The sequence below is a fragment of the Phaethon aethereus genome (genome assembly GCF_964289735.1).
Source record: "Phaethon aethereus genome assembly, chromosome: 2".
Taxonomy (NCBI): Eukaryota; Metazoa; Chordata; class Aves; order Phaethontiformes; family Phaethontidae; genus Phaethon; species Phaethon aethereus.
The window spans coordinates 100,692,047-100,716,262 of record NC_138582.1 but is presented as its reverse complement, the minus strand read 5'-3'; the positions used below and the strand labels follow the sequence as shown (position 1 = coordinate 100,716,262).

The 24,216-nt window shown below is 45.2% G+C and overlaps 1 protein-coding gene across 1 annotated transcript in view; it reads left to right on the top strand.

Annotated features, from left to right (window-relative positions):
* Window positions 1–8,131: 8,131 nt before the first annotated feature.
* Window positions 8,132–24,216, top strand: part of JARID2 (jumonji and AT-rich interaction domain containing 2) — a 225,037-nt gene continuing 208,952 nt past the window's right edge. The window contains exon 1 of the mRNA XM_082014548.1: window positions 8,132–9,182. Within this exon, the coding sequence (XP_081870674.1) occupies window positions 9,138–9,182 (45 nt within the window). The 5' untranslated portion in view covers window positions 8,132–9,137. The remainder of the gene's footprint in view (window positions 9,183–24,216) is intronic.

The window sequence follows — 24,216 nt, the reverse complement described above, 5'->3', positions numbered from 1 at the left end:
GGACCATAATTCAGCTTTATAATCCATATTCCCTGAGCTCGCATTTCATAAAGTATAAGCACACTCAAGAAAGAATGATGCCTAAAATAGACAGGCATGTACATTTCCACCCTCTCTTCAGGAAAGCAGTTCAAAAACATAGGTCCTACAGGTCCTTGTAATGCTTAGAATTGCTAACCTGAACCTCTTGATAGCAGCAGGCAATATCTTCAGAAACAGCTGGGGTTTTATCTTAGCCTCTCACACCAAGACATACCATCAACTGTGTTTATATAGGCACTGCAGCGACAGAAGACATAGCATGAACCAAACGGAGCACAAATTCTGACTCACATCAGCAGAAGACTTTGCAACTACGCATACAAAGCCAGCCCATATTATGAATCCAATAAAACCAACAGAGACCATCACTGGAGTTATTAAAACTAGCTATCACAAACAAGAAATAAACATACCCAAGTTTTGGGGCAACAAAAGCTATTACTAAGAACACGCAAGTTGCTCTTGTACATTTATTTTTTACGCTCTGCTCTTTGCTTAATGATTTCAGGGTCTCGACTCTGTGCAGTGCTGGGGTACCTCAAAAACTGGTAAAAAATCAAAAGGAACTGAGAGCATCCAGCATCCGATAGTATCAGGCCTTTGCTATGCTGTCATTAAACACCAAATTGTCTGATAACCCTCCTTGTGACTATAACAATAATTTGATCTCTCTGTCCTTTCAGTAGGAGCCCCCTCTATGTGTGTGTAACTTGATTGTTTATAAACATGGCCTTTGATTAAAAACACAGCCTCCTCTGTGTTCAAAATTAATTCTACTTGGCTGTAATACAAATGATGTTTCAAATGTGTGAAATTTATGGTCAGTTACAAGGCAGAATGATGGCTAAACTTTGGCTAATAAATCAGACACCAACAGCGCTGACCCTGCCAGTGCTGGAGCTGAGCTCAAGGCCTGATTCACCACTTTTCCACACTACTCATCACCTGGAACCAGCTCTGGGCAACTGAGCTGATTTGTATTTTTTTTTCCAACAGGAAAACTGAGGGTGTCCTATGCTTGAGAGGAGCACCATTACTGCTTATAAAGATGGGCTCCAGCATGCTACCTCTCATCTCGGAGCCGTGTACACTCTCTCTCTTTGCAAATTAAGCCACCTCAAAGAAGACAACCTCATTTTTTTTTCTAGAAAGGCCTCCCTGTTGCCTGCTGCTAAGGCAAATGGCCCTGGGAGAGAGGCTCTGCCCAGACAGATGATGTGCAGACAGAAATGGCAGACATGCAAATGACAGGTTTGTCGAGTGGCACTGGCTGAACTGTCAATCTCTAGAGCTTCTGGTCCACCCTGAAGCACAAAAACCTGTGCTGCCTCTTCCCTTCCTCTCCCAAAATCACCAGACTCAATTTCTACAGCAAAGCTCTTGCCCCTTTCCCCAGTCCTTTCTCACAACCTACCTGGCTCTCTGCACTCACTCCAGTCCCACCCTCCACCTTCCCCTCTCAATTCTCCCCCCATCTCCCATGCCTCTTGCCAACAATGAAACGCTGGTCAGGCAGTCATCGCTTGCTCCCCTTCTCCAGCACTGCCCTGTGCCTCTTTTGACCATGCTGGGCTCCCTTAGGTGCCACGTCCTGGCCACTTACGTGCAGGCTGCAGCATTGGGCAGGCAGGCCTACCATTCCATGAAGAGAAGGGCTCCCTTGCGCATCTAGCCAACATCGCCATCCGATCGCAACCTAGACTGTGCTGGTCCCATGAGCCTGATCTTCCCTGTGGCTCGAAGTAAGCATTACACTCTTCATAAGGCTGGGGGGAGGGAAGGGAAGAAGAAACACAAACTTTCAAATGGGCATATAGAAGGAAGAAGAGGAGAAAAAAAGGCGGGATGGAGTATTTCTCTCTTCCACCTGCTAAGACAATCCTGTTCCCCTTCTCCCATGCTGAGCTCTAATTTCAGCATAAAAGCACCTTACTTCAATTTAATGAACTGGTTAAAATTACTAACTCAACTAAAATAGTTCACATTTACGCAAAATAACACTTTGTGCAGCAACTTGCACTGAAACAAAATCCAGAAGTTCATACCAATTTGATCATTTTCATTCAAGCTTGTGTGCTTTTGAGGATTTTGTCCAAGCTTGTGTGCCTCAAGGTTTACCGTCTCACAGTCCTACTTCTCAACAGATGCAGGGCAACCAAGCAAACTGCAGTAAATGCTGAACAATGTGGAAAGGACAAGCACCCTGACATTGCCAGCTGTAAAAAGCAGTGAAATAAAATGCAAAGAAAAGAAAAGCTGACATAGTACTAAATTCAGCAGAGAAAAGGCAGACAAAAAGCCAAAAGAAGAGATACTGCTTTTTCTGTGGTGCTTGCACCAAGAATATCATGACTGTCCACAAGCACTATGATTTCATCAGTTCTGTGAGCTGAAGAAATATTACCCCCATTTTACAGACAGTAAACTGAGGCAGTCAGAAATTAAGATCCGAAGAGTCTCAAAGTACCTAAAACGCGATTCTTGCTAGTACTAAGCTTTGCATATTCTTTGAGTATTCAAAGGATACAGCTTCCAGCAGCCTTTGGTGCAGATGCACATGTACAGTCCTACGAGAACCCATAAAATGAGGAACACAATGCAAGAGCTACAACAGGAACACTTTAGCAACCACAGACATATTTATTTCCTCATCTCTTCTTCTACATTTTCAAGTGGGGGAACAAAGTATCCTGCACACTAGGAGATTTGGATCAAAGAGCTATGATGGTCACAAGTCACAACACATCACCCATCACATTGATGTAAATGGCTTATCCAGCATCACACTCCTTGGCAGAGAATCAACTCCTCCAAAGCAACATTCAGTTGCCTTAACAATGAGATTATGTCTTCCCTTCTTGCATTCATAGGAACACAGGAGGGTAAGAGTTCAACAGACAACCCTCTCCATCACGCACTCTAATTCATCCCCAGAGCAGACTCGTTTCATACACTGAATAAAAACCAATCATCCTATGGAGAGGGGAGGAAATGTATGCACTCTATTTTAAGATTATTACAAAGCAATAAATAGATGTATGGATGGAATTAAGATTGCATACACATTTCCAAATTCTGGCATTTTGTAACTTTTGAGTGCTTAACTTAGCCACTTTAATATCCTTTCACTCTGACCATCTGTGTAGTGTCTGTCTGCACGTGTATGTAAGGCTGCCTCAAGGATCCTGGAGATGCTAGGCACCATGTCTCAATTGCCCAGAGGACTTTAAATCACATGCATAAATCTGCACTGCATGAATCCAGCCTCTTTGTGCATGCGATACAGAATCCACTACACATGTAGAGCTTAACTGCATGATGGAAGCTGCCTGTTGGGAAACCCTTAGGCCCAGATGCAGAGACACCACCTTGCGCGTACACCAGCTTACTATGTTGCATGGTCATTATGTTTGCATTTTATGTATTTATTTAACAAACGTGTACATCTATGCATATATTTAACAAGTAAAAAAGGTTGTGGGAAAGTGGCCAGACTGCCAGCAACTAGCTACCTCACATCTCTATTTCTCTGAAAGTTCTACTTTCCTCTTCTGCAAGAGATTCATTCACAGCAGTAGCTGTTTTTCCTCTTAGATATGTATTGTAACTCTATCTTGAATATGCTACTCCAGTATTACAGTAACATGCTATTGGACTTTTAAAACCAATGTGAAACAATAAGGTGGAATATTAATACAGGAAAGAGAGGATGTAAAATGCAACAGAAAGAGGAGAGGAACTCAAATTAGGGGATGTGGAAACCAGAATGTTGGGCCTAGATATCAACTCAAGTCAGTGGCAAGGTATCTATAGGCAGAGGCCTCTCTCTGACACTCTCCACATCCTTGTTACTTACTACAAGAAAGAGTTGGCTGCCTGTGGTAAAGTTCTGTCTTCTCAAACACAAAACAATAAATGGTGTCATCATTTGTGGCACAAAAAGTTACACCGTAGGAACATGTCTGCATTTTATAAACGTGGGGTCTACTTTTATAGTCTCTTTACCTACTTTATCAAGCTTCCAGGAAGCCATTCATACCTCAAAAAATGGGAATTCCCCATGTGTTACTAGATCTCCACAGACCGCCAGCGTGATTCTAGGGCTTTATAGTTCTGTATCCCATAGCGCAAAGCTACCAACCTTTTCCCACACTCATCCTTCTCAGTGTACAAAACTTTTATCCACACAAGAGATTAGATCTCAGAATTCAAAATTGCATCCCTTTCAGATGCAGAAAAACAGTTCAACATTAGAAAACTTCATCTTGTCTTTTCTGAGGCAGGCATAATTCAGGTAAATACGACACAGTTGGGGAAAAGGTATCCAGAAGTTATTTTTATGAACTGGTAAGCAGCCATCTGTCCACAAACAATCACAGCCTGCCCCCAAGACAAGGCTCCTTTATGGCTGAACTTGTCTGGCATCATGCCCTTTGTTTGCCGACTGGTGAATTATGGCTCATGAATTCACCCCATGTTCTTTCTGCCTTCCCCGTACCGCTTGTGCCTATTGTTTTATCTGTTTGACCAAAAAGAAGAAACAACAACAAAAAAATGAAATGGTTGTGCCTTGGGTTTATAGTAGATCCTAATTTTCCTTATGAACTAAATATTCTTCTTTTACTTTGCTTTGACTAGTAATCATACCAGGACCTTCCCCATCAGCTTACTAAAAATCTGGCCCCAGGACTCTGAGGACACCACAAACCATTTTGCAAATACATCTGCCTTCCAAGTTTGAAAATGTCAAAAGCAGCAGTCCCTGATTAAAAAAAAAGTGCAGTCATACGTAAGTCAGCATTGATGAATGTTCTTCGCCTATAACTTCAAAGAGATTTTATCTTCATTGAGATGCGAAGCAGGCAAGTATTATGAAAACTGTAGTAACTGGAGAGGTATCACCAAGGTTCCTTCTTAATGAAGCTTCCCCTCACTATTCACTAGAATCGTGTACTTGAAGATTATCTCATGTGCTAGAAAGTGACCATTTTTCACCTCTTGTTCAGAGATAAACTGCATCTAGGATGTTTAGTATACATAAGTCCAAATGCACAATGCATAAAATGTGTTATTCTCATGCAAAGAAATAATTCACAATATCATGACCCCCCTCAAAAAACAAAGCTTTTTTAAGAATAGTATCGTATGTCAGACCACTGAGCCTGTTCTGGCCTTTGCAACAGTGATAAAAACTAACTGTAAAGCACATAAGTCCAGTTTTGGGGCTCCTTTATAAATCTATACAGTTCCTTGTAAAAGGATTATACACAATGAAAAAATGAATGCGATGCAAACAAGGAAACTCTACCATGCTGACTTCTCAAACATTTTCAAGGCACAACATAGTTCAAGAGGCCAGGATGAAAGTTACTCTCAAATTAGAAAAAAAATGCTATCAAATGTAATGCTAAACACTGACATTAGTAGCAGTTAACCTGTTATACTAACTTCTATTGTATCAGCATTTAATTAATTTTGTAAATCACTTTAGTTTCAGTATTTAAAAGGTTAGTCTCCAAAACGCACACAAGCTAGAAGTGAAAGGCAAGATCCACCACAGTTACATGATACTTAGGATGTACATAATACAACGCTCTGTATAACAGGACACAAATGTAAATAGAGCCACGGATCTATGGAAAAGGTTTCTGCCACCCAGCCTCGAGAAGAAAATTCATTAGTTTGCACTGACAGTAAGCTCTTGTTCAACACACAGCACAAAAGCCAGTAGCAAACATAGCAACACTCAGACTTAAGAACACTCAGGAAGTAATCTCTAAAGCGAGGGCTGGGGGGTAAGTAGTTGGTTTTGCTACCTTATGTTATTTGAGAAAAGCCAGGTAGGTTTGCTACAAGAATGTTTTGCTCAATTGTTGACTTAGAAATACATGAATGACTATCTTTGTCTTTTCTGGTTTTCCAAAATGCCTCCTGGAGTGAGAGAGTCACAGACTCATAATTATTAATTGAAGAAAACTTGAGACAAAAGTGTTTTCTTTCAAGTATGTCCTAGACCTTCAAGCTACATAAACACCTTAATAAAAATGAGGGCAGAAAGTTGTACATGAAAGTACATCACAGTTCAGTCCTACATGAAATGTGCTTATTTCCAATTTAAAGGAACAAAAATCTCTCTTCAGACTTACACTTAGAAAGAACTTACATTTTCCTACAAGAGGCCTAAAGAAAAGGCTTCAAAAGATTAACTTGATCACAAGTAGTATTACCATAAAAGCTTGATGTTGGGTGAGGCCAAGCACAGATCCCTACCCCTCAGTTTTTTATTACACAAGACTAGGGAAAAAAGCCCTAAAGTAAGTAGTAGTAAGCATGAAGGGGTGAAAGGAAAATGAAGAAATTATGACATAACTTGGGTTTTTTTCCGTTTAGTGCCTTAAACATGATTTGCATCCTATTTCTAAGGTAAAGGGAAAACACTGTACTAACTTATCTACATAAGTGAGGAAGGATGGACTCACGGTTAAGACAAAAGACTAGGAACCAGTGACTGAGGTTCTGGTGAGTCCTGGGTCTCCTGCTCTCCTGACTTTGAGCAGAGCCACCCAACAGCCTTACGCCAAAGTTTTTGCCCCTACAGAGAGGTGGTAATATATGTGAACATATAAACTGCATCTGGAAGACAGCGTAAAGTCCCTAAAGCGTTAGGTAAATGTAGGCATTAGCATACAGGTATGTCACCTCATGGCTTGCAGTGAGTTGTATAGAAAAGCACAAACGGCCACTGAGTACAGGGATACCTCACTAGGGAGATTATCAGTTACTCTCCTTCCTCCCTGTCCCTGGAAGAGATGTACTCCACCGTCAAAGAACTGTTGTGTTTACTCTGAAGATGCACTTTCCACTTGCACCCAGTTTCCTGCTTTTTGTAACTGAAACAAGCAAGCGAACAAACAAAAAACCCAAAAGAACCACGAGTATTTTAACTTCAGGGTTTTGCATGGACATCAGGCTCCCCAGCCCCATGAGTGCCCAGCTAGTTCAACGGGACAGCCAGCTGCCCGCGGGGCAGTGCCGGACCCAGCTCCCCTCGGCGGGCTCCAGCCTCTCGGGGAGGACGCCCGCTGCTCCTGGGAAACTGCCGGGCTCTCCGCGGAGTGCTCTAGCTCCAGCAGAGCCGGGGATTTAAAAATACCCACGCAAAAAGGTTATTCTCCGGGGGCCCGGGTGCCGCGGGGCAGCCCGGCGCGGCGTCGGAGGCGTTTCGGAGGGGAGAGGCGCGACCTCAGAATACCTTTGAGACACACCGAGCGAGCCTCGCACAGCACAGCCCGGCAACCTGTCCTGAGCTGACACCGCCCGCCCAGCAAACAGGCAGGCAGGCGAGCGGGCGGCCCCAGGGCCGAGCCCGCCGCCGGCCGCCTCCTCGGCTGTGCAGCCCACAGACATGAAGTTTCGTGCCGCCGCTTCACAGCCCAACCCAGACACATTAATCCCCGCACTCTCCCAGCAGCCTCCCGCGGCGCCTGCCTGCCTCCCCACTCCGTCAGCGATTCCAAATAAACTTCCCCCCCTCTCTTCTTCTTCCTCCCGCCCGCCGTGCCGTGCCCTCCCCCGGGCGGTGGCCGCCGCCTCGCCGCCACCTCCGCACCGGCGCCCCTCAACGCCCAACTGCCCCTCACACAGCCCCCGTCCCGTTCTTCCTTCCCCCCCCCCCCCCGGACCGTCGGTGGTAGAGGCGGGAGTGGGTGGGAGACAAGAAGTAGGAGGAAACCAACGGCGAGAGGCGGCGGGGGGAGGAAAGGACGATCGTCGCGAAGGGGGTTCCTCGCGCAGCTGCCAATCGGCGGCGGGCACGGGCGGGCGCACGCGGCACGCCGGGAGGTGTAGTTCCCTGCCATCGCCATTTTGTGGCGAGGGAACTACAACTTTCCCGCGAGCAAGGACAATTCTCGGGCCCTGCGCGGAGCCCCGCCGGTGAGGCCAGGTACTGGCAGCGCGGCGGGCCCCGGTGGGTGCCTGAGCCGGGGAAAGCGCGGCAGGCGCAGGGACGGAGCGGAAGGAGAGGCCTTGGCAGACGGGAGGAGGGAGGCTGGTGCGGGGCGGGGAGGGGGGCAGGGCAGGGCGACCGAGCGTGCTGCGCGGTTGAGGGATCGTCGCCAAACTCCCCGCTCGGGTTGTGGCGCAGGGCTAGCGGCGACCTTGGCTGCCGGGTGGCCGCGCTTAAATGCCAAAAAAAGAGAGGTGGGAGGAAAGGGGGGGTGTAGAAAAGGGAAGCGTGTGACGCCTGACCCGCATGAAGTGTTTAGCGAGGCCTGTAGCATGCGTTGAACGCAGCGGGAGCCGGGCGTTGCGGCTCCTGTCCCGGTTGGGAGTTCAGGCCAAGCCCTAAGCGGTGGATGTATGTATGTGTGTGCGTGCGTGCGTACCCGTGTGTGTGTGTATATATATATACACGCGCGCGCGCGCGCGCGCACACACACGCAGACATATATATTAAAAAAAAAAAAAAGAAGAAAAAAAAAGAAAGAAGAGAGCCAGGTCCATTTAAAGTTGCTGCCGGAGAGCCGTTCTCATTGGTCGGGGGGGAGCCGGAGGAGCGGAGACACACACACGGTGCGCGCAGCCCTCGCTGCCGCCGCCGCCGCCGCTGCCGGAGCCGCCGCCGCTGCCGGAGTTGTCTCTGCCGCTTTCCCTGCTGCAGCGGCACAAACGTGACTTCCATCGATTTGATTATTTATCTTCTCCTTTCGGCCCCTTTTCCTTCTCCAAGATGTAACTACGGCTCTGACACTAAGGACCTGCAGATCGCTTAGGTGGCTTGAGAAAAAGGGGATATCAAGGGCGTCGGTTTTTTTTTGTGTTTCGGGGGAAATTTTCCATTATAATGTTTCACTAAAGTGATTTTTTTGTTTGTTTCCTTCGCATTCGTCTTTTTTTTTTTTTTTTTCCCGTCCCCCATTTCTCGGATTTATTGCTAGGAGAATCACATTGTGAGGAAAGAAAGTCGGATTACAAGATACCACTACAAACAACCCCCTCCCCCCTGGATTTTTTCGGTATTTTTTTTTTTAATTGTCGCGGCTTTAATTCATGAAGCAATTGTCCCCTTTTGCAATCAGAATTTGGATACCAGAATGAGCAAAGAAAGACCCAAGAGGAATATAATTCAAAAGAAATACGTAAGTGGACATAACATATATAATTTGACTCCTAGTTTTAGGAAATGGCAGTGAATGTCAAGTTTATAGCTAATCCTGCAGCTATAAGGCTTTCGAAGCAAATGTAATGCTGAATTTTATTTTTCTGTGGTGTGGTGGGGGAGTTTCAGAGGCCCCTTTTAACGGGGAAACCTTCTATCCAGTTCGGTTATAAAACCAGGTTTGCGTCGCGATTCCTCCAGTGAATAAATGTATTGACCTCAAATGACACAATCATCATCTAGTTTTAGATGAAAGGCGGGGAGCTCAGCTGGGGGGGTGCTGCCGCGATAATGTCACGGAACTGCATTTTCAGGCGGTTGTATTAATACTGCGCTTTTGCATGCGAAAGGAGGTATTTTGAGGGTTTTGTTTGGTTGGTGGTGGTTTGTGTTTTTTTTTTTTTTTTTTTTTTACGGTCTGCGTGTGCGTGTATCCCTCGTCTGGTGAAAGCGGCGGCGGCGGCTGGAAGCCCTTTAAGTTAAAAAAGCGAGTGTCTGGTTATGGCGAGCTCGTTTCTCGCCCTACCACATCCTACCTCCTCTGTGCCATCCTTTGCTTCCTCTGCCCTGGCGATGGAAAACCCAAACCAGTCGGGGGTTCCTTGGGATTGGCTTTAATAATGGGGAAAATGGCTCGGTACAGTTTTAAATCATGACGATGGCTCGAAAATTTGGGCTAATCCAGCGCAGCCCGGGCTGTATTTCTACCTCTCTTTTATTCAACCGCTTAACCAATCCCTTGTAATTGTCTAATCCTTTAAACATATAAATGTGGATGGGTAGTTGGATTTTTGTTCGTGCTCCAGTTACGTTTTGATTGGCATAGGGGAGTTTTTCTTTTACGTTTGGAAAAACTGAGGGGAATTAGCCAAATATGCAGTAGAGCGAAGAAGGATTTTTATCTGCACGTTTAAAAAAAAAAAATTCTTCATGGGGGGGGCGGGATATAAATCCTGGCTTTCGGGTGCGTTTGATGCGAGGCTTTTAAAAGTTGTGGTTTATTATCGCGCCTATCGTTTGTGCCGATTTTGGGCAGGGGGGTGTGTGTGTTTCTTGGCAGGGAGGGTGACCTTCGGGACACTTTCTCCTCGTTATTATATAGATTTGGTAAAAACTGCAGTTGACTCCAGCGGACTGTCGCGATCGATTGCCTGCCCCGGAGGGTGGGATATCGGGGGGGGGGGGGGAGGGCTGCATGCTATTTCGGAGCTGGGCGCTTCCCCTTCCCCCCCCTCCCGAAATTTCCGAATTAAAATACATCCGCATTGCAGAGGAGCGGGGAGCCCGGGGCCGGCGAGTTAAAAGTATTGCATCGACACGGGAACGGCGGGTGGAAAGTCTGGCGAAACACGCGGGGCGTCCACGTTTCCCAGGCAGGCAGACAAAAGCGGGGCGGGGGGGAGGAACCCGCGGTGTTAATAATTACGGGGAGGGGGAGTGTGGGGGGGTGTGAGATCGCCTGAAAGTGCCACTCCCGCGGCCGCCCCGGACTGGCGGGGGCGAACAATGCGGTTCCGCCGGCCCTGGGGGGAGGCAGGGGGGGGACAACGCGCCGGGCGCTCCCCGCTCGCAACTTCGCCGCGGCGCTTGAACTCCCACCCCCCTCCCCTTCTTCCTTCCCCTCCGCGCCCCCCCATTTAAATTTCGGGCAGGGGGCGCAGGCGGCAAGCCGCGCTGGCGGCGGCAGCAACAGGTTGCCGGGGCTGTGACGGGAGTCCGTGGGCCGCCGGCCACGCCGCCGCCCGGCCAGGTTCGCCCTGCTCCCGTGACGTCACAAAGGGAAGGGCCTGCGCGCCGTGGAATCTTCGTCGCTTCGCCCCCCCCGCCCCACTCCGCCACTGGCGTGACGTCAGAGCCGAGGCGGGGCGGGGGCGGGGGGAGGCCCTGGGGCAGCGCTCGGTGGCGCGGCGGGGGCGGCCTGGCCCGGCCTCGGGCCAGGTGAGCAGGTGCGGGGCCGCCCGGCCCGGCCCGGCCCTGCCGGTTTCGGGGTGGGAGATTGAGTCAGCCTCTGGCCCGCGCGGCGGGGAAGGCCGGTCACGTCTCCCCGCGGGGGCGGAGACGTGGGGACGCGGCGTGGCGACACGCGTGGCACGTTTCCTTCTGCCCGTGACCTTCGGGCGCTGCGGCAGCCCGGCGGAGCACGCCGGGCCGCGGCCGCCTCCTCCTCCTGGCCGGTGCCAGACAGGCCTTTTGTTCGCCTGCGCGGCCGCAGGTGTGATCGCCCGCTGTCCGGCCTCCGCTCGGCCCGGCTCGGGGGCCGTTAAACACCCCCCGCCCCCGTCCTGTCAAGCTCGGCCCCACCGGTGACACCCCGCGCCCTTGGGACAGGCCTCCGGCCTGGGCACCGCCCGCAGGTGACCCGGGAGGGGGCGGCGCGGAAAGCTGGCAGCGGCAGGCCTCGCCTCACCGCCCCCTGCCCCGCGGCCGGGTCGCAGCGGAACAATGGCCCCGCCGAGCGTCGGGCCTTGCTGCCCGGCCACGGGGCCCCTGGTGTTCCCCGCCCTGAGGGGCGAAGGGCTGGCGCCGAGGGGTGATGCCCCGCCGTGAGGAGCGAGAGGGGGGGAGCGGAATTGCTCCCCCCACCCCCAGCTGCCCAGGCACCGAGTTGCCGCTTCGGTGGCCCCGCTCCTCGTATCGCTGCGGGTTTGTCGTATCGGGAACGAAGCCTCGTTTGGCTGCTGCTTTTCGGCATTTGCGAAGTGAATTCTGAAAACAAAAAGGTGGTGAGAACAATGGAGTAAAAAGCCTGCGCGTCGCAGGCTGCCGTCGCGGGGCTCGGCTCCCCACTTCGTAAGTGGCCGCAGTTAAAAGTTCTCTTAAACTTTGAGAGCATTATCTTTTGTGACTGATAACCCAGGAATGAGGAAATCCGTGTATGTATCTCCTTTTCTGTGCTTTAAAAACGCTATCACTTAATTTTTAAAAGAACTATGGCTGACTCACACAAATCTTTCTTCTCACTTTACCCTCCTCCTTCTCAAACATCTTTACATATCAAATATTGCCTTTTGGCTCAAGCCTCAGAAAACTGACAGCTTTGTAGAGCATCAGCCGAGAAGCCAGACTGCATTTGGTATGCGCTTGGAATTAATAGTTCTTAAGTGAAAAGCTTTGAAGTCTTAAGCGTAATTTCACAGGTGCGTTTTTCTGCCTGTTTTTGTGATGCTGAATAGCAAATCTTCTGTTCCTGCTGTCTTAGGTCTCGGAGTATCAGACCTGGGTTACTGTCTTTAAATACCTGCCCAGTTCTGCCACCGTAGCAGATGGCAAAATATAATTCAGGAGTAATGTGACTACTGTCTTTTTGTGTGATTTGTTTCCTTCTCCTTGCAGAGGTAAAAGTGCTGTAGTCTGCCATGCGGTGACATGCTCGCTTCACCTACGGACGGCCTGGTAAGCCCCTCGGAGGGAGGGCCGGCGAGGCCTGTCCAGGATTAGTGTGCTGCAGACAGCCAAGGAGAGCTCCTGTGAGTGCTGTAGCCTTTGAAACAATACTCTTTACTTGGGGATCCTTCAGGCAGGGAGTTTGGGAGGGGACTGGTGACCACGCAGCAGCACCACCCCCTCCTGAGTGAGGGTTGTTTGTGTGCAAGCCCCGGGGCTTCAGCCCGACCTTCCTGCCTTGCTCTTGTGTTATGCAGGAGTTTTCTCATTTTCCTCCCCCAGCCCCACAACTTAAAGCGTGCTTTAATTTTGACCACTTCCTACCAGAAATAACGTGAATATACCGGTGGCAGCAGAGGTGGTGTTCAGTATACACTGCCTCTTATTTCAGATAACTTTCTGGAGCTTTCTTTGGGTCTTTTTCAGGCTTGCAGTAACGATTCCAGCAGCATAGCATGCTGAATTTTTTTTTTTTTGATATGTATGACTTCAGCTAAGGGTGTAAGGATGCTAGCCCCACTTGAGATCCAAGTTGGGTTCCTCTTAACCTTTTCCTGGTCTGTTGAGACTACAACATCATGTTGTACATGGCTATAGGGTAGTGTGTAACTGGAAACTAATAATTAAAGTCCTTTTTTTTTTTAAAGGAATATTTACTTTTTGCTGTCAACAAATGCTTTGAGATACTAATGGACTCCTACTCACTCTGATGGACTGTGAGCCAGAAGTCTGTGTAAGATGCTGTCCAGAGTGAATTATAATGAATCAAGGCTGCTGTGAAGGGTTTCTAATGTTCATTAAAGCACTTTCACCTTCTCTTATGAGGCCTACTAAGCCAGTATTAAAAATATATTACCCCTTCCTTTTCTGAAGATGTAAAGTAACAGCTAATGTAATGCATATGCTAAAGTGTGATATAAACGTCAGGTGATTCTGCAAGGCAGTAGTATTCCCTCCATTTTATTGTTTGATGAAACAGAAAGAAGTCTGCATTACTGGCCTGAAGCTATGTACTGTAAGGGTGGCAGAGATGGAACTAATCTGTATTTTTGCAGCCTCGTCCAATGCTCTCCTGTAGCTTACAGGCTCTTGCTACGAGGCACAGCATCTGCTGTATGGGGACTTTACGCGGTTCAAACTTTCTTCAAGATTTTCCCTTGTCCCAGTTGTGGTCCGGACTGTTAGATTAACAGTATATTTTTAACAGATAATAAAATAAGAGATGCATTTCAGTATGGATACTTGATTTTTTTTTTTTTTAAAGTGACGATCATACCCTGCAGCTGATAAGAGACCAGTTGATACTGTGATGACTCAGCTGTGGGAGTATTACATAAAGTAGGTCAATTTTTGAAATCTCATAGTCTGAAGCTGAAGAGACTCCAGGTTTAAAATTTTTATTTTGTTTATACACATTACTGATATTTCATGGTTGAACATAACTGAAAGTTCTTGAGGAGGAGGGACATATTTTTGGGGGTTGGTTTGGGTTTTTTTTGGCCATTTATATTGTATAGTTAATGAATTCAATCCACTTGAACTTGGGGAGGGAGGGGAAACACCAGCTGCTTTCATTTCTAAAGTTTCCAGTTTGCAGTACTCAAGTGAAAGGGAGGCTTAAAGGTAATTTTAAAGTAGGGAAAGGAAAAGCGGAGACATGTTTATTATTTTTTACAACAAGCACCCAGCTTTTGTGTGATTTAGCATATGTGGAATTTGCAGAGGAATACATGCATTGCTGTGAAATCCAAATTTGCATTTAAAACATTCTGGTCGTGTCCCGTCCCCCCCCCCCCACCCCCCCCCGGTCCTTTGCATGGCTTTTTTCCCCAACTATAAATGTAAACCAAGTGTAAATGATGCATTGTTTGCCTTGGTGGGCAGACAGTCTGAAAACAATAGTGCTGATGGATTTGACTGCCTCTGTGTAAGATTAATGGGACATTAACTTTCAAGTCTAATAGTGCAAATTTCAGTGTTGCCAAACCTGAGCTTCCCTGAAGTGTCTCCAGATCCTGATGGCCCTAAATGTCCCAATGCTCTGCGCCAGAACTTCAGCTGACAGTTTTTATGATCCAGCTCTTCACCTTCAATGCAAAGCCCCTTAACCTGTTGTTATGGCTTTAAGAGGAGAAGGTAAAACATACCTGGAGTTTAATGTCCAAGTGAATGGTGGGGTATGGTACGCATAGACTTTTTATATTTACTACCATTTTTTATTTAAAGCATTTTTAAGTGGTAGGAAGCCACTAGGAAACTTAAAAGCTGCAAATCGCTTGTAAAATTTCAGGTCTAGTGTGTGAGGAGTACTTGGCGCTGAAATTCAGATACAGGAAATAATATGCTTGCCAAAATGTATTTGGAGTTCTCTTAGATCTTTGATGGGTTGGTTGTTTTGCTGGCTCGTTGCTACTGGGAATATTGGATGTGATCCTTTGTGTTTTTTAACGGGTAGGTTTTATTTGGTAGCTCTTGGTTTTCATTTGTAGGGGGGAGTTTATTTCGGTCGGTCACAAAAACATTTTCTCAATGAATCAGTAGGTAGAAGGTTTAAAACCATTTGCCGTTTCACTTGCTCAGGTTTCCCTCGTGTAATGACATCCTGTTCTGATGTTGTTCCTTCGGTAATCCGGCAGAGGCCTGGTATTTCCAGTGGTGGCCTGTGGGAAAGGAATAAACCCTTTAATTATAGCAGCAAGGGCTTGTTTGAAAATATGCTAGCTCTCTTCCTCGCCACGTGTACTTTCTTTCTGTCTTGTTGCTTCCTTATGCAGATGAAGAGTCTGAAGCACTAAAAAGCTGCTCTTCGACTTGCCATGCAAGTGTGGCCACAATCGGTGGCAAAGCTGGGCAGTGGCTGAGAGCATTGCCACGCTGAAGAGCGTGTCTGGAGGCTCTCGGCTAGAGATCATAGCTCCCATAGCTCTGCAAGTGGATGGTGTGAGTGTACCCCATCTGCTCCCATGCAAAGTTTACCGGCTTAATTTATGCTGCTGCAGAAAGCTGTTAGGGGTGACCAGCTTGGCTGAGCACAGAAGCAAGGAAAAAAAGCTCAGGTGAAAACAGTCGTTCCACCGGTTCACACAGGGAAGAGTGGCACCCGAAAACTCCTTTAGCATTTCTGCAGCAAATTTCTCATCCCGGACTGACGCGTCATAAACCGTATCCTGAATTTTTATCTGGGGGAACAAAACCTCCTTTAATTGGGCATAAAAATGGGATTGTGTGATTAAAAAAATGCATTGAAAACAAAATGGGAAACTCGTATTGAGGTCTCCGTACGCTTTCTGCGTCTAGGTCAGGCCTGTGGAGCAAGAGTAGTTTCTGGTCAGGTTGGGTTTAGTGCCTGTAGGATTGCTACAGTTGCAGTCAGACATTGTGACAGTACTAAAAATCTGTTTAGCAAAAATGTGACGATGTCCCCAGAAGACTTTATAATTGCATCACTTGAAGGGCATGACTTAATCCTTTCTAAATATCTCTCTGACGTAATGTGTATCTGCTTGGTCTATCCTACTTGGGTTCTTGCGGTCTTTTCTGCCAGGTTCTTCCCTTGATTTTCTCTGCAAAAAAGGCAGCTTTGGATCTGTGGCTGTTACTATATTGCTTTTACTTCCTAAAGGCTAGAAGAAAATAATAAGAATCAAGTTGAGAAACTGGCCTGCTGCTTTGCTCCAGGAGGACCTGTGGTATTCGTGTCCCTGCCCTCTGCTTTTAGTTCTCTGAGCTTGCCTTGCTGGTCTGACATCTTTTGGATGACGTGATAGTTGCAGGAGATTAGCGTGTTTTGGCACACGCATGCTATGATGACTGGCTAACGATATTTATAAAGTTCAAAAATAAACCATGGGAGCTCATTCCGACATAATCTACTAATCTTAGTTTTGCACTTTGATACTCTGTTGTCTGAGCCAAGTTAGGATAACTGTATATTAAGAGCAATTCATTTTTAGCTTTGCTTGCAGATTAGTGTTGAAGCAATGCATGCTTTTAAATTAAGAATGATCGGAATGAATTTGGAGAAATTATTGGCTCTTTCAACTACATGCACATGGAAATCAGCTATGTGCCTATTTTTAAAACAGCTTTATGTGAGTGGGTAGAGATACGTGTTGCCCAATATTTCTGGACAATGTTGTGTGTACTGGCATTTTGACTTGACGATTTTTCCCTTCACTGCCCATAGGAACAAGGCCAGTCTTCTCTGCCCTTTCCCATATTTATGTGTTAGCGGAATGACTTTATTTTCTCTTTGAGGATTGTGCTTTATTTTTTTCTGGATAAAAAAAATCTGCTACTGTTTTGGGTAAGCTTTAGTCTCGTGGCTAGGCATGCTGCTAGTCACGCTGTGTTTTGGGGAGTCCAACAAACACAGTAAGCTTTTGAAGGCTCCTCAGTGACAGGAATTCAGTTTCCCCTGGGCCCTGACAACTCCACTTCAGCAGCTAATAACAATTTTCTAGCTACGTTTGGAAATGGCCTGCATTTTTAAGAAATACAAAGAGGAACTTGAAGATGTAAAGCATGCGAGTCAAGTGAATTGCAATGTACAAATATTTTTTGAGGTTGTTACTACCAAAGTGGACAGAAACCATGAGTCTTGGACAAGAGTCTGTTCAGTGTCTCACTCTTTGAGATGCTTATCATTATTTTTATTAGATGTTATATTTAGCATATAATTTTATACGCTGTTCTAAAACTGGGAATCTTTATGCCTAAGAAATACATAGTCTAGAAATTGCATATAGAGTTTTAAGTTGCTGCAGGCTACCACCATATGTTTATAGGTTTGGGTTTTTTTTCTTTTTATAAGATGCCTGCTAGGCAGACTAAGGGTGATTTAGAGAAGGGATATGTTTCCTTACTTCTCGCCTTTTTTTTTTTTTTTTTTTTTTTTAAATGGATATTACTTTCAGCCAGTTTGTCCCACAGAGTTCTTTTTGGTACATCAAAGTTGTAAGCCAAATCTCTCAGCTGCAGCGTGCATGCTAAAAACCCCTCAACACAAATTTCCAACGCTGCACGTATGCCAGATCAATTAACTTCTTAACTGAACTTGAGCTGAAAGAAAATAGAACTGCTTCTGTTTTGGTTTCAGCCCTACAAAACTTGGTCTGGACTTCGAGTTTACAAGACTCAAAGCCAAGTGAAAAGAAGGTTTTCTGTTATTGTTTGTAAAATTGACTGATAACTAAGCTGATGTTGTACGTGGTTCCTTTCTGGGTGGTGTTCCAAATGACCGGCCTTAATGTGAGTGTTTTTCATAGAAGGATGACATAGATGGACGCCCAAGATGTGGTTTTCTGATTGATAGTCGCTCCTCCCTGCCCCCCCCCCCCCCCCCAAGCATACAGCATAGTGGTAATGATGAGAATTCTCATGGCCTATTGCCATTGTGCAGACGGGCTTTCTGAGACCAGGGAATGTCCCTTTCAGTTTTGGATATAAAGCAGAAGTTAACACGTTGGAATAGTATTTCCTGTAATCATTTATTAAAAGCTCTATTACACTTCAGTAAGATTGTAAGAAGAAGGTAGTCTTTCTGCTACTGAAGCCTTTGTCTTAAGCTTGAAAAGCTTTCACTGATGTTAATTTTTTTGTTCTAGTTATTCAGCATATAATGGGGACACAGTAATATCATGTTGTAAGACAAGATGCTTGGTGTTACTTAAAAGCTGGAGTTACAGCATGTTACAGCAACTGTAGCTTGTGAATTATTTATAATTTGGAAGAAATAATGGTTGCCCTAATGGCAAAGAATTTTGAAGCTGGCTTTTTCTTTTTCCCAAGTCTGTCTGCGATGCCTTGGACCAAGAAAAGCTACCAAAAAAAAAAAAAGAGTAGCCGTTGAGAGAATCTGTGCCGTCCTGTTTTACTGTCCCCTTCTTCCTATCTGTGAAAATACCCTGTGTGCAGCTTTTGCGTTTTGCCTTCGGTGACAACGTTGTGAATGTCGAGGCCAGTAAACTGCCCAATGCCATGTTTTTATGATCACTTTAAGCCTGCATTGCACTGAAAGAAGCAGTTTAGCCTTCCTCTGGTTGCCTGTTCCCCTTCTCTTCTGCAGACCAGCATGTGTACCAGGTGATAGCTCCCAACGCAGATTGGGCACTTTCCAGGTTAAAACAGAAGTGACGAAGTATGTTTGATTTTTAATGGAGATTCATTTAATATTGCAGTTTGTGTTGTAGCTGAAAAAATACTTGGTCTGTGGAAGGTGTTGCAGGGACACAATGAAGTGGCAAGGGAGGGGTAAGATTGCTTCTGCTAGCAATAGTGTGAGCTTAAATGGGCTATGAAATTATGACTAAATAGGAGTCAAGATACATGTTTTATTTCCTAGCAAATAAAATTAGCTGTCCTTCTCTGTTCTAAGAGTTGTTCAGGCATGGATTTTGCTGTACCGTCCTACTGTGGGAAGAAGCATGGTGAATGTTAAATTAAGTTGAAATGAAGTTAGGCCACACAGGTGAAAATGAAGCTGAAAATGTTTGTGCCTGTGGTCATGGTAGTGCCATAATAATTTCCAAAGTGCTAAAATACGTTAGAAGAGGATTAAAAATGTACTGCTGTTGTTATGTTTTATGCTTGCTTAGATAGAATTTGAAAAAATTTAAACTTAAACAAGAGAAGAAAAATGGGGAATAAAATTTTAAGATAGCTGTGCTACTGGAAGCTGAGTTCCATGATAGAAGTGGTGGTACTCTCTTTGATTCAACACCCCCACCCAACCACCCACCCCACGATACAGGAACTCCACTGTGGAAGTGAAGCCAGTGTACTGTTCTACTTTCTATAACAAGGACCTGCTTACAGAAGGGAGTTCCTCCAGCAATTTCCCATGGCTTTATTTGTTTTATTGTGTACTACTGAAGAATAAGTTCAGATAGCTTCTGCTGTTAAAACCACCCGTGTCTCATGAATGAGCAAGCGAACTAAGTGCTGATGTATTTTTGCCCCAGGTTCCCAAGTAGTGAGAGAAGGCCAAACCACGTCAAATCAAGAAACTACAAAAAACAAGGTTTCCTTTAATTATAGGAACATCAGGATGTGGCATCACGCACCTTTTTCTGACCGTTGAAGCCAGCACTGGTGACGCTGCTGATCTTTCCTTCATGGTACAGTGCTTTGGCCACGTCAATACAACTAAAGAGCTACATACGAAATAGGGTCACTGAAACTATCAGGCTTAAAGTAGTTAAGCCAATGCTCTTCTCTTCTTTTGTCCCCCACCTCCTCATCTTCAAATGGTTTCAGTGCAAGCCTGCAAAGGCTTTTTAGTGGCACAGTTATGGGAACGGTGGGGCACGAGGACCTCTTTGGCTTTGCTGCGGATTAAAAAGACATGTGGAACTGCACCCTCCGTTTTGATCCAGTAAGGCACTGCAGCACGTGCCTGTCTCAAATGTATGAATACTCTTACTGACATCAACTGAAGTACTTGGAACTTGTGAGTTAAGCACATGCCGAAGTGCTTTTCAGGGCTCGAGATTTTGCCATTCCTGTGTACAAGTGTGTGCAACTATTTGCAGGCAGGAATGTTAGTTTTCTAAGAGGGTGGTAGCCATTTAATGGTTTTAATGACTTTACTAGATGTATTCCTGTCTCTTTTCTTTTCTGAACTGTTTCTTTTTCTTTTTGCTTTTCCAGCATCTTCTCTTAGTATTTTATTTAAATGTAGTAACTCTTCTTTTTCCTTCCTCACTCTTCATTATAGTGTGCATGTGTGCATAGTATTGACATTTTTTACGGTTTGCTCCCTCCCACTCCCCTCACCCCTTCTCTTCTAGTCCTGTGCTTTTCTCTTTCTCTTATTTCTCTGTATTTCTCTGATTGGGCTCCTCTATCCATGTCGCCTCTGCCTGAGGAAATTAGCTCTTACAAAGCTGCTGGCATCTCTTTGCAAGAAAGCAAAATGAACTATTGTTGCAGTATTTTTTTTTTTTTCTTTTCTTTTCCTGAAGGCCAGAGGGGGAGATGAGGAAAGGCTCTTGCAGTTCATTTTGGGAGCAGCTCCATAGGAAATACTTTGGAAGGGGAGGGATCGCACTTTTGCTACTTGTCTGTCAAACTTGCAAGCAGAATTTGAGTGTTGGTTATAGAAGATACTGGCTGTGTGATACTTCAGTCATGCAAGGCTCAGCAAGCTGTTAATGCGCGAATACTGTGGAGGAAAAGTAGAACATGGCCCTGCTCATCCCTTTTCATAATCCTTTTATGAACTTTAGGGAAATCGAATCCTGCTGATGTGAGCATTCAGGAAAAGCTAATTTCATAACTCACATACATTAATGGCTTTTATTTATGAAACATTAATATTCATGGTCTTTCAGTCAAGAGCAGCAGCATGTGACACGACTGACCAGTCGTAAAAAACAGTGCACAGCTTCCATTATTGAAAGGATCTTTGCAGTCTCCATTTGCGTATGACCTTCCAGAATAAAGGTGGTTAGATTTCTTCCAGGCTGGGTGGCAGACCAGGTATAATGATTTCTGAGCTCTGTCACTTTGGAGAGCAGAAATACAATTTTCAACATAAATACGTTAAGAAAAGTAGAGTCTCTTAAATTCTTCTGGGTAATATAATTTCTTTATATCATACTTAGTATTTCATTATAATACTACTTCAGCTGGCTGCTATGAAAGCTGGTAGTGTATCATACAGAAGAAGGAAATATGTTTATGATGTATATAATCACGATTTTTTCCCCCACAAGTGTCTTTTATTACATTCTTGTTGATTCCTCTTCCTTTTGTGGTGTCATTTTGTGCCCATTACTCTTGCCATCAAGGATGCAGTGAAATTAATTCCCTGTGGGCATTTTGGAAATTACTGGTTCACTAATTTGGATGGAGGAGAGTGAAGGGATAAACTATTATTTTCTTCTTTTTTTTCCTCAGATCTTTTCTCAGATCCTGCCAGGGATGAGTTGGTTGTTTTCTCCCCTTACAGACAGCCCATCTGTTAGTGCATTATAACCCCATGTCTACTCATGCCTGATGACTGTTGAGGCCATTCCTGCTAGGCTGTGGCCCCTGGGCCAAATGGGATGAGGAGTGGCGTTCCTGCACGCACGCCTGTCCGTACGTGTCCTGCTTTCCCCTCTGGAATAGAGTTGAGTTGACCACAGGGATTCCCTGGCAAAGAGGTCAGAAGCTTTTTAGCTTTTTGGAAGTTTTTTTCTAGATGTGCCTTTGCTGCTTTCTTTTCTTTCTGTCCTTTTCATGTCCTTGTTCATGTTGCATAACCACAAATAGCATGTGGTACCCACTGAGGGACTGCCTGGTTATCGGCTCTGCAGCATCAGTCTCCTTCGCACGAGCTCTTTTCAGAGGTGCTTCAGAATTTTGTCATTTTATCACCTGCACACTACAAGCATGACTGAAGCTACATCTGGGGCTTTGTCAGGGAAGTGTGAGTGTGCTCATCTCTGGAGAGCTAGCCTGCCCTGCGGCACAGTTTGTGAAACCAAGGTTAGTATAATGTGAGAAAAATGGCCAGGATAGGTATCCATTGTTGGAGTTCTGCTTGTGTGGAGATTGGCTTGCCCTTAGTTCCTGGTTAGGTCCTACCACTGTCCTTGTCTTCAGCCATCTTGGCAATATGTTTGCTGGTTTTTGCTTTTATGTGCTCCCTCAGTCATAGTGTCATGGTCATGCCTTCAGAAGATCAGTTACAGCTTGGCTGACGGGCATGATAGCTTAGGAGGGAAATGCTTCTTCATCCTTTACAACAGAAGAATATATGTGAGCACACTATACTGTTGTCTTTGGAAGAAGACTTTGAACATGCCTGTTTAGGCATGCTTTTGAAGATGTTCTGAAATTTGCTTTCAACTATCCTCTGTATAGACGATTTATCACCATTCTTCTGTTCCCATGGAGCAGTAAATCCATCTGGGCTGAAAGGTTATCCTTTTTCCTTAAAAGGCTTCATATTTTTGCACCACTTCTTCCTTTATTCCACGCTTTCCAAATATCCAGGTATACTTTTCCCACCAGAGAAGACACAGTATTTTAATCAGGAACCCACGTGTTACAGAGCTGAAGCAACATAACGTATAGCACTTCAGCTTTGAAAACTCATTCCTCTGTGGAAGAATGCCACTGAGGTAGTTCCAGCTGGTTTCAAATTTCCACTAGAGAGTCCACTAGACTCTCAGGGATTAGATCACCTTCAATAAAAGCAAGGATTTGCAGTTGATCTGAGTTAGTACATGGTTTAATTTCAACACACATGAATAACGTTAAGCCCATGCATAAACTAGTCTAGTTAAAGAAAAGAACAAAATAATAAGGTGATCTCTTGAGGCAGCCCTTTGAAACAAGAAGTAATATCTTACAAATTTTTAAGTGCGTAAGAAAGAAGAGTTGGCATTATTTGAGACAAAAGACTGTAAGGACAACTCTAAGACTGGCTGACTGACCTGCTGGTTCAGCTTAGAAACTAGGACAACATGTAGTAAGGGAAATCTCCCTTACAGCAGACTGGTTATCAGGGCTCCTAATCCTGTCATAGATAAGAGAATATAAAACTGTCAAAACCAGGGTTTTAAATATGTATCTCCCAGGTTGCTGTCATTTGTGTGGCTTTTTTTTTTTTTTAAGTTGGTTTGGTTGGTTGTGCAGGAAGTCCGTAGAGAAACGAAGATTACCACAATGACACGACCTTTAGGTTCTTGAAAGTGCAAGAGTTGCAAGTATCAGCTCTTAGGGCTACCCATAACAAAACTTTAGGTGTTCTTGCATTTATGTATTTCATACTTCATGTCGCAGCATGAGAAAGTTCTCTGGAGCAAAGTGTAATGCTATACAGCCTCATCTAATGGTATTTTCCAGTGCCTGGCTTGTCTAATGCCTAAGTAAGCTTTTTCAGCTCTTCTGTGTTGGTGAGGCTGGTAATCTCACTGTTTTTTCTGTAGACTATTCATGTGTCTGGCTCTTCCTGCACTAGTTTGAAGAGCTGCTTTATTGTCACTTCTGAAAAATACCTCTGCCCACGTTTTCTCGACACAGCGACTCTCCTTGTTTTTGTCAGTTTAACTTGCTGGTGTGGAGGACCGACACAGATATTACTAGGGCTTAATAAACAACCTACCTTTGGATGACTTACTGTTGTGATAAAAATGATACAAGGTTGGTTGTTCATTGATTTATGCTTTTTGGTTATCTTCCAGGATGAAACTGTAACTTCATTACACAAGAGTTTAAGAACAGTACAGAGCTGTCCATTTATTTCCTTCAACTGTTATCGAGGTGACAGCTTGCCTTTGGAGGGTCATATATTCAAGAGCTGCCAATTGGATCTTACTCATTTTAGCCAAACGTGGCACAAAGTCTGAAGTTCATTTTCTCCCTAATACCCCCTGCTTTTTTTCCCCCTTAAGTTTTTTTACCTTCTGCTCTCTCCTCCTTCCTTCCCTTTCCCGTACTCTCAGTTCCTCCTGCTGAAAATAAAAAAGGCCTGGGAACAGAGGCAATGCCACAAATAAAAGGAATTAGTTTTTTTGTTGTTGCTGCCTGTCATTTTGGTTTCTGTTAATAAGACTTCAGTTTCTTGGGCTAGATCAGTTTTGCATTGTGGAGAAACTCATGAGTTTCAAGATCGTAAATGGAAGATACTTTTAATC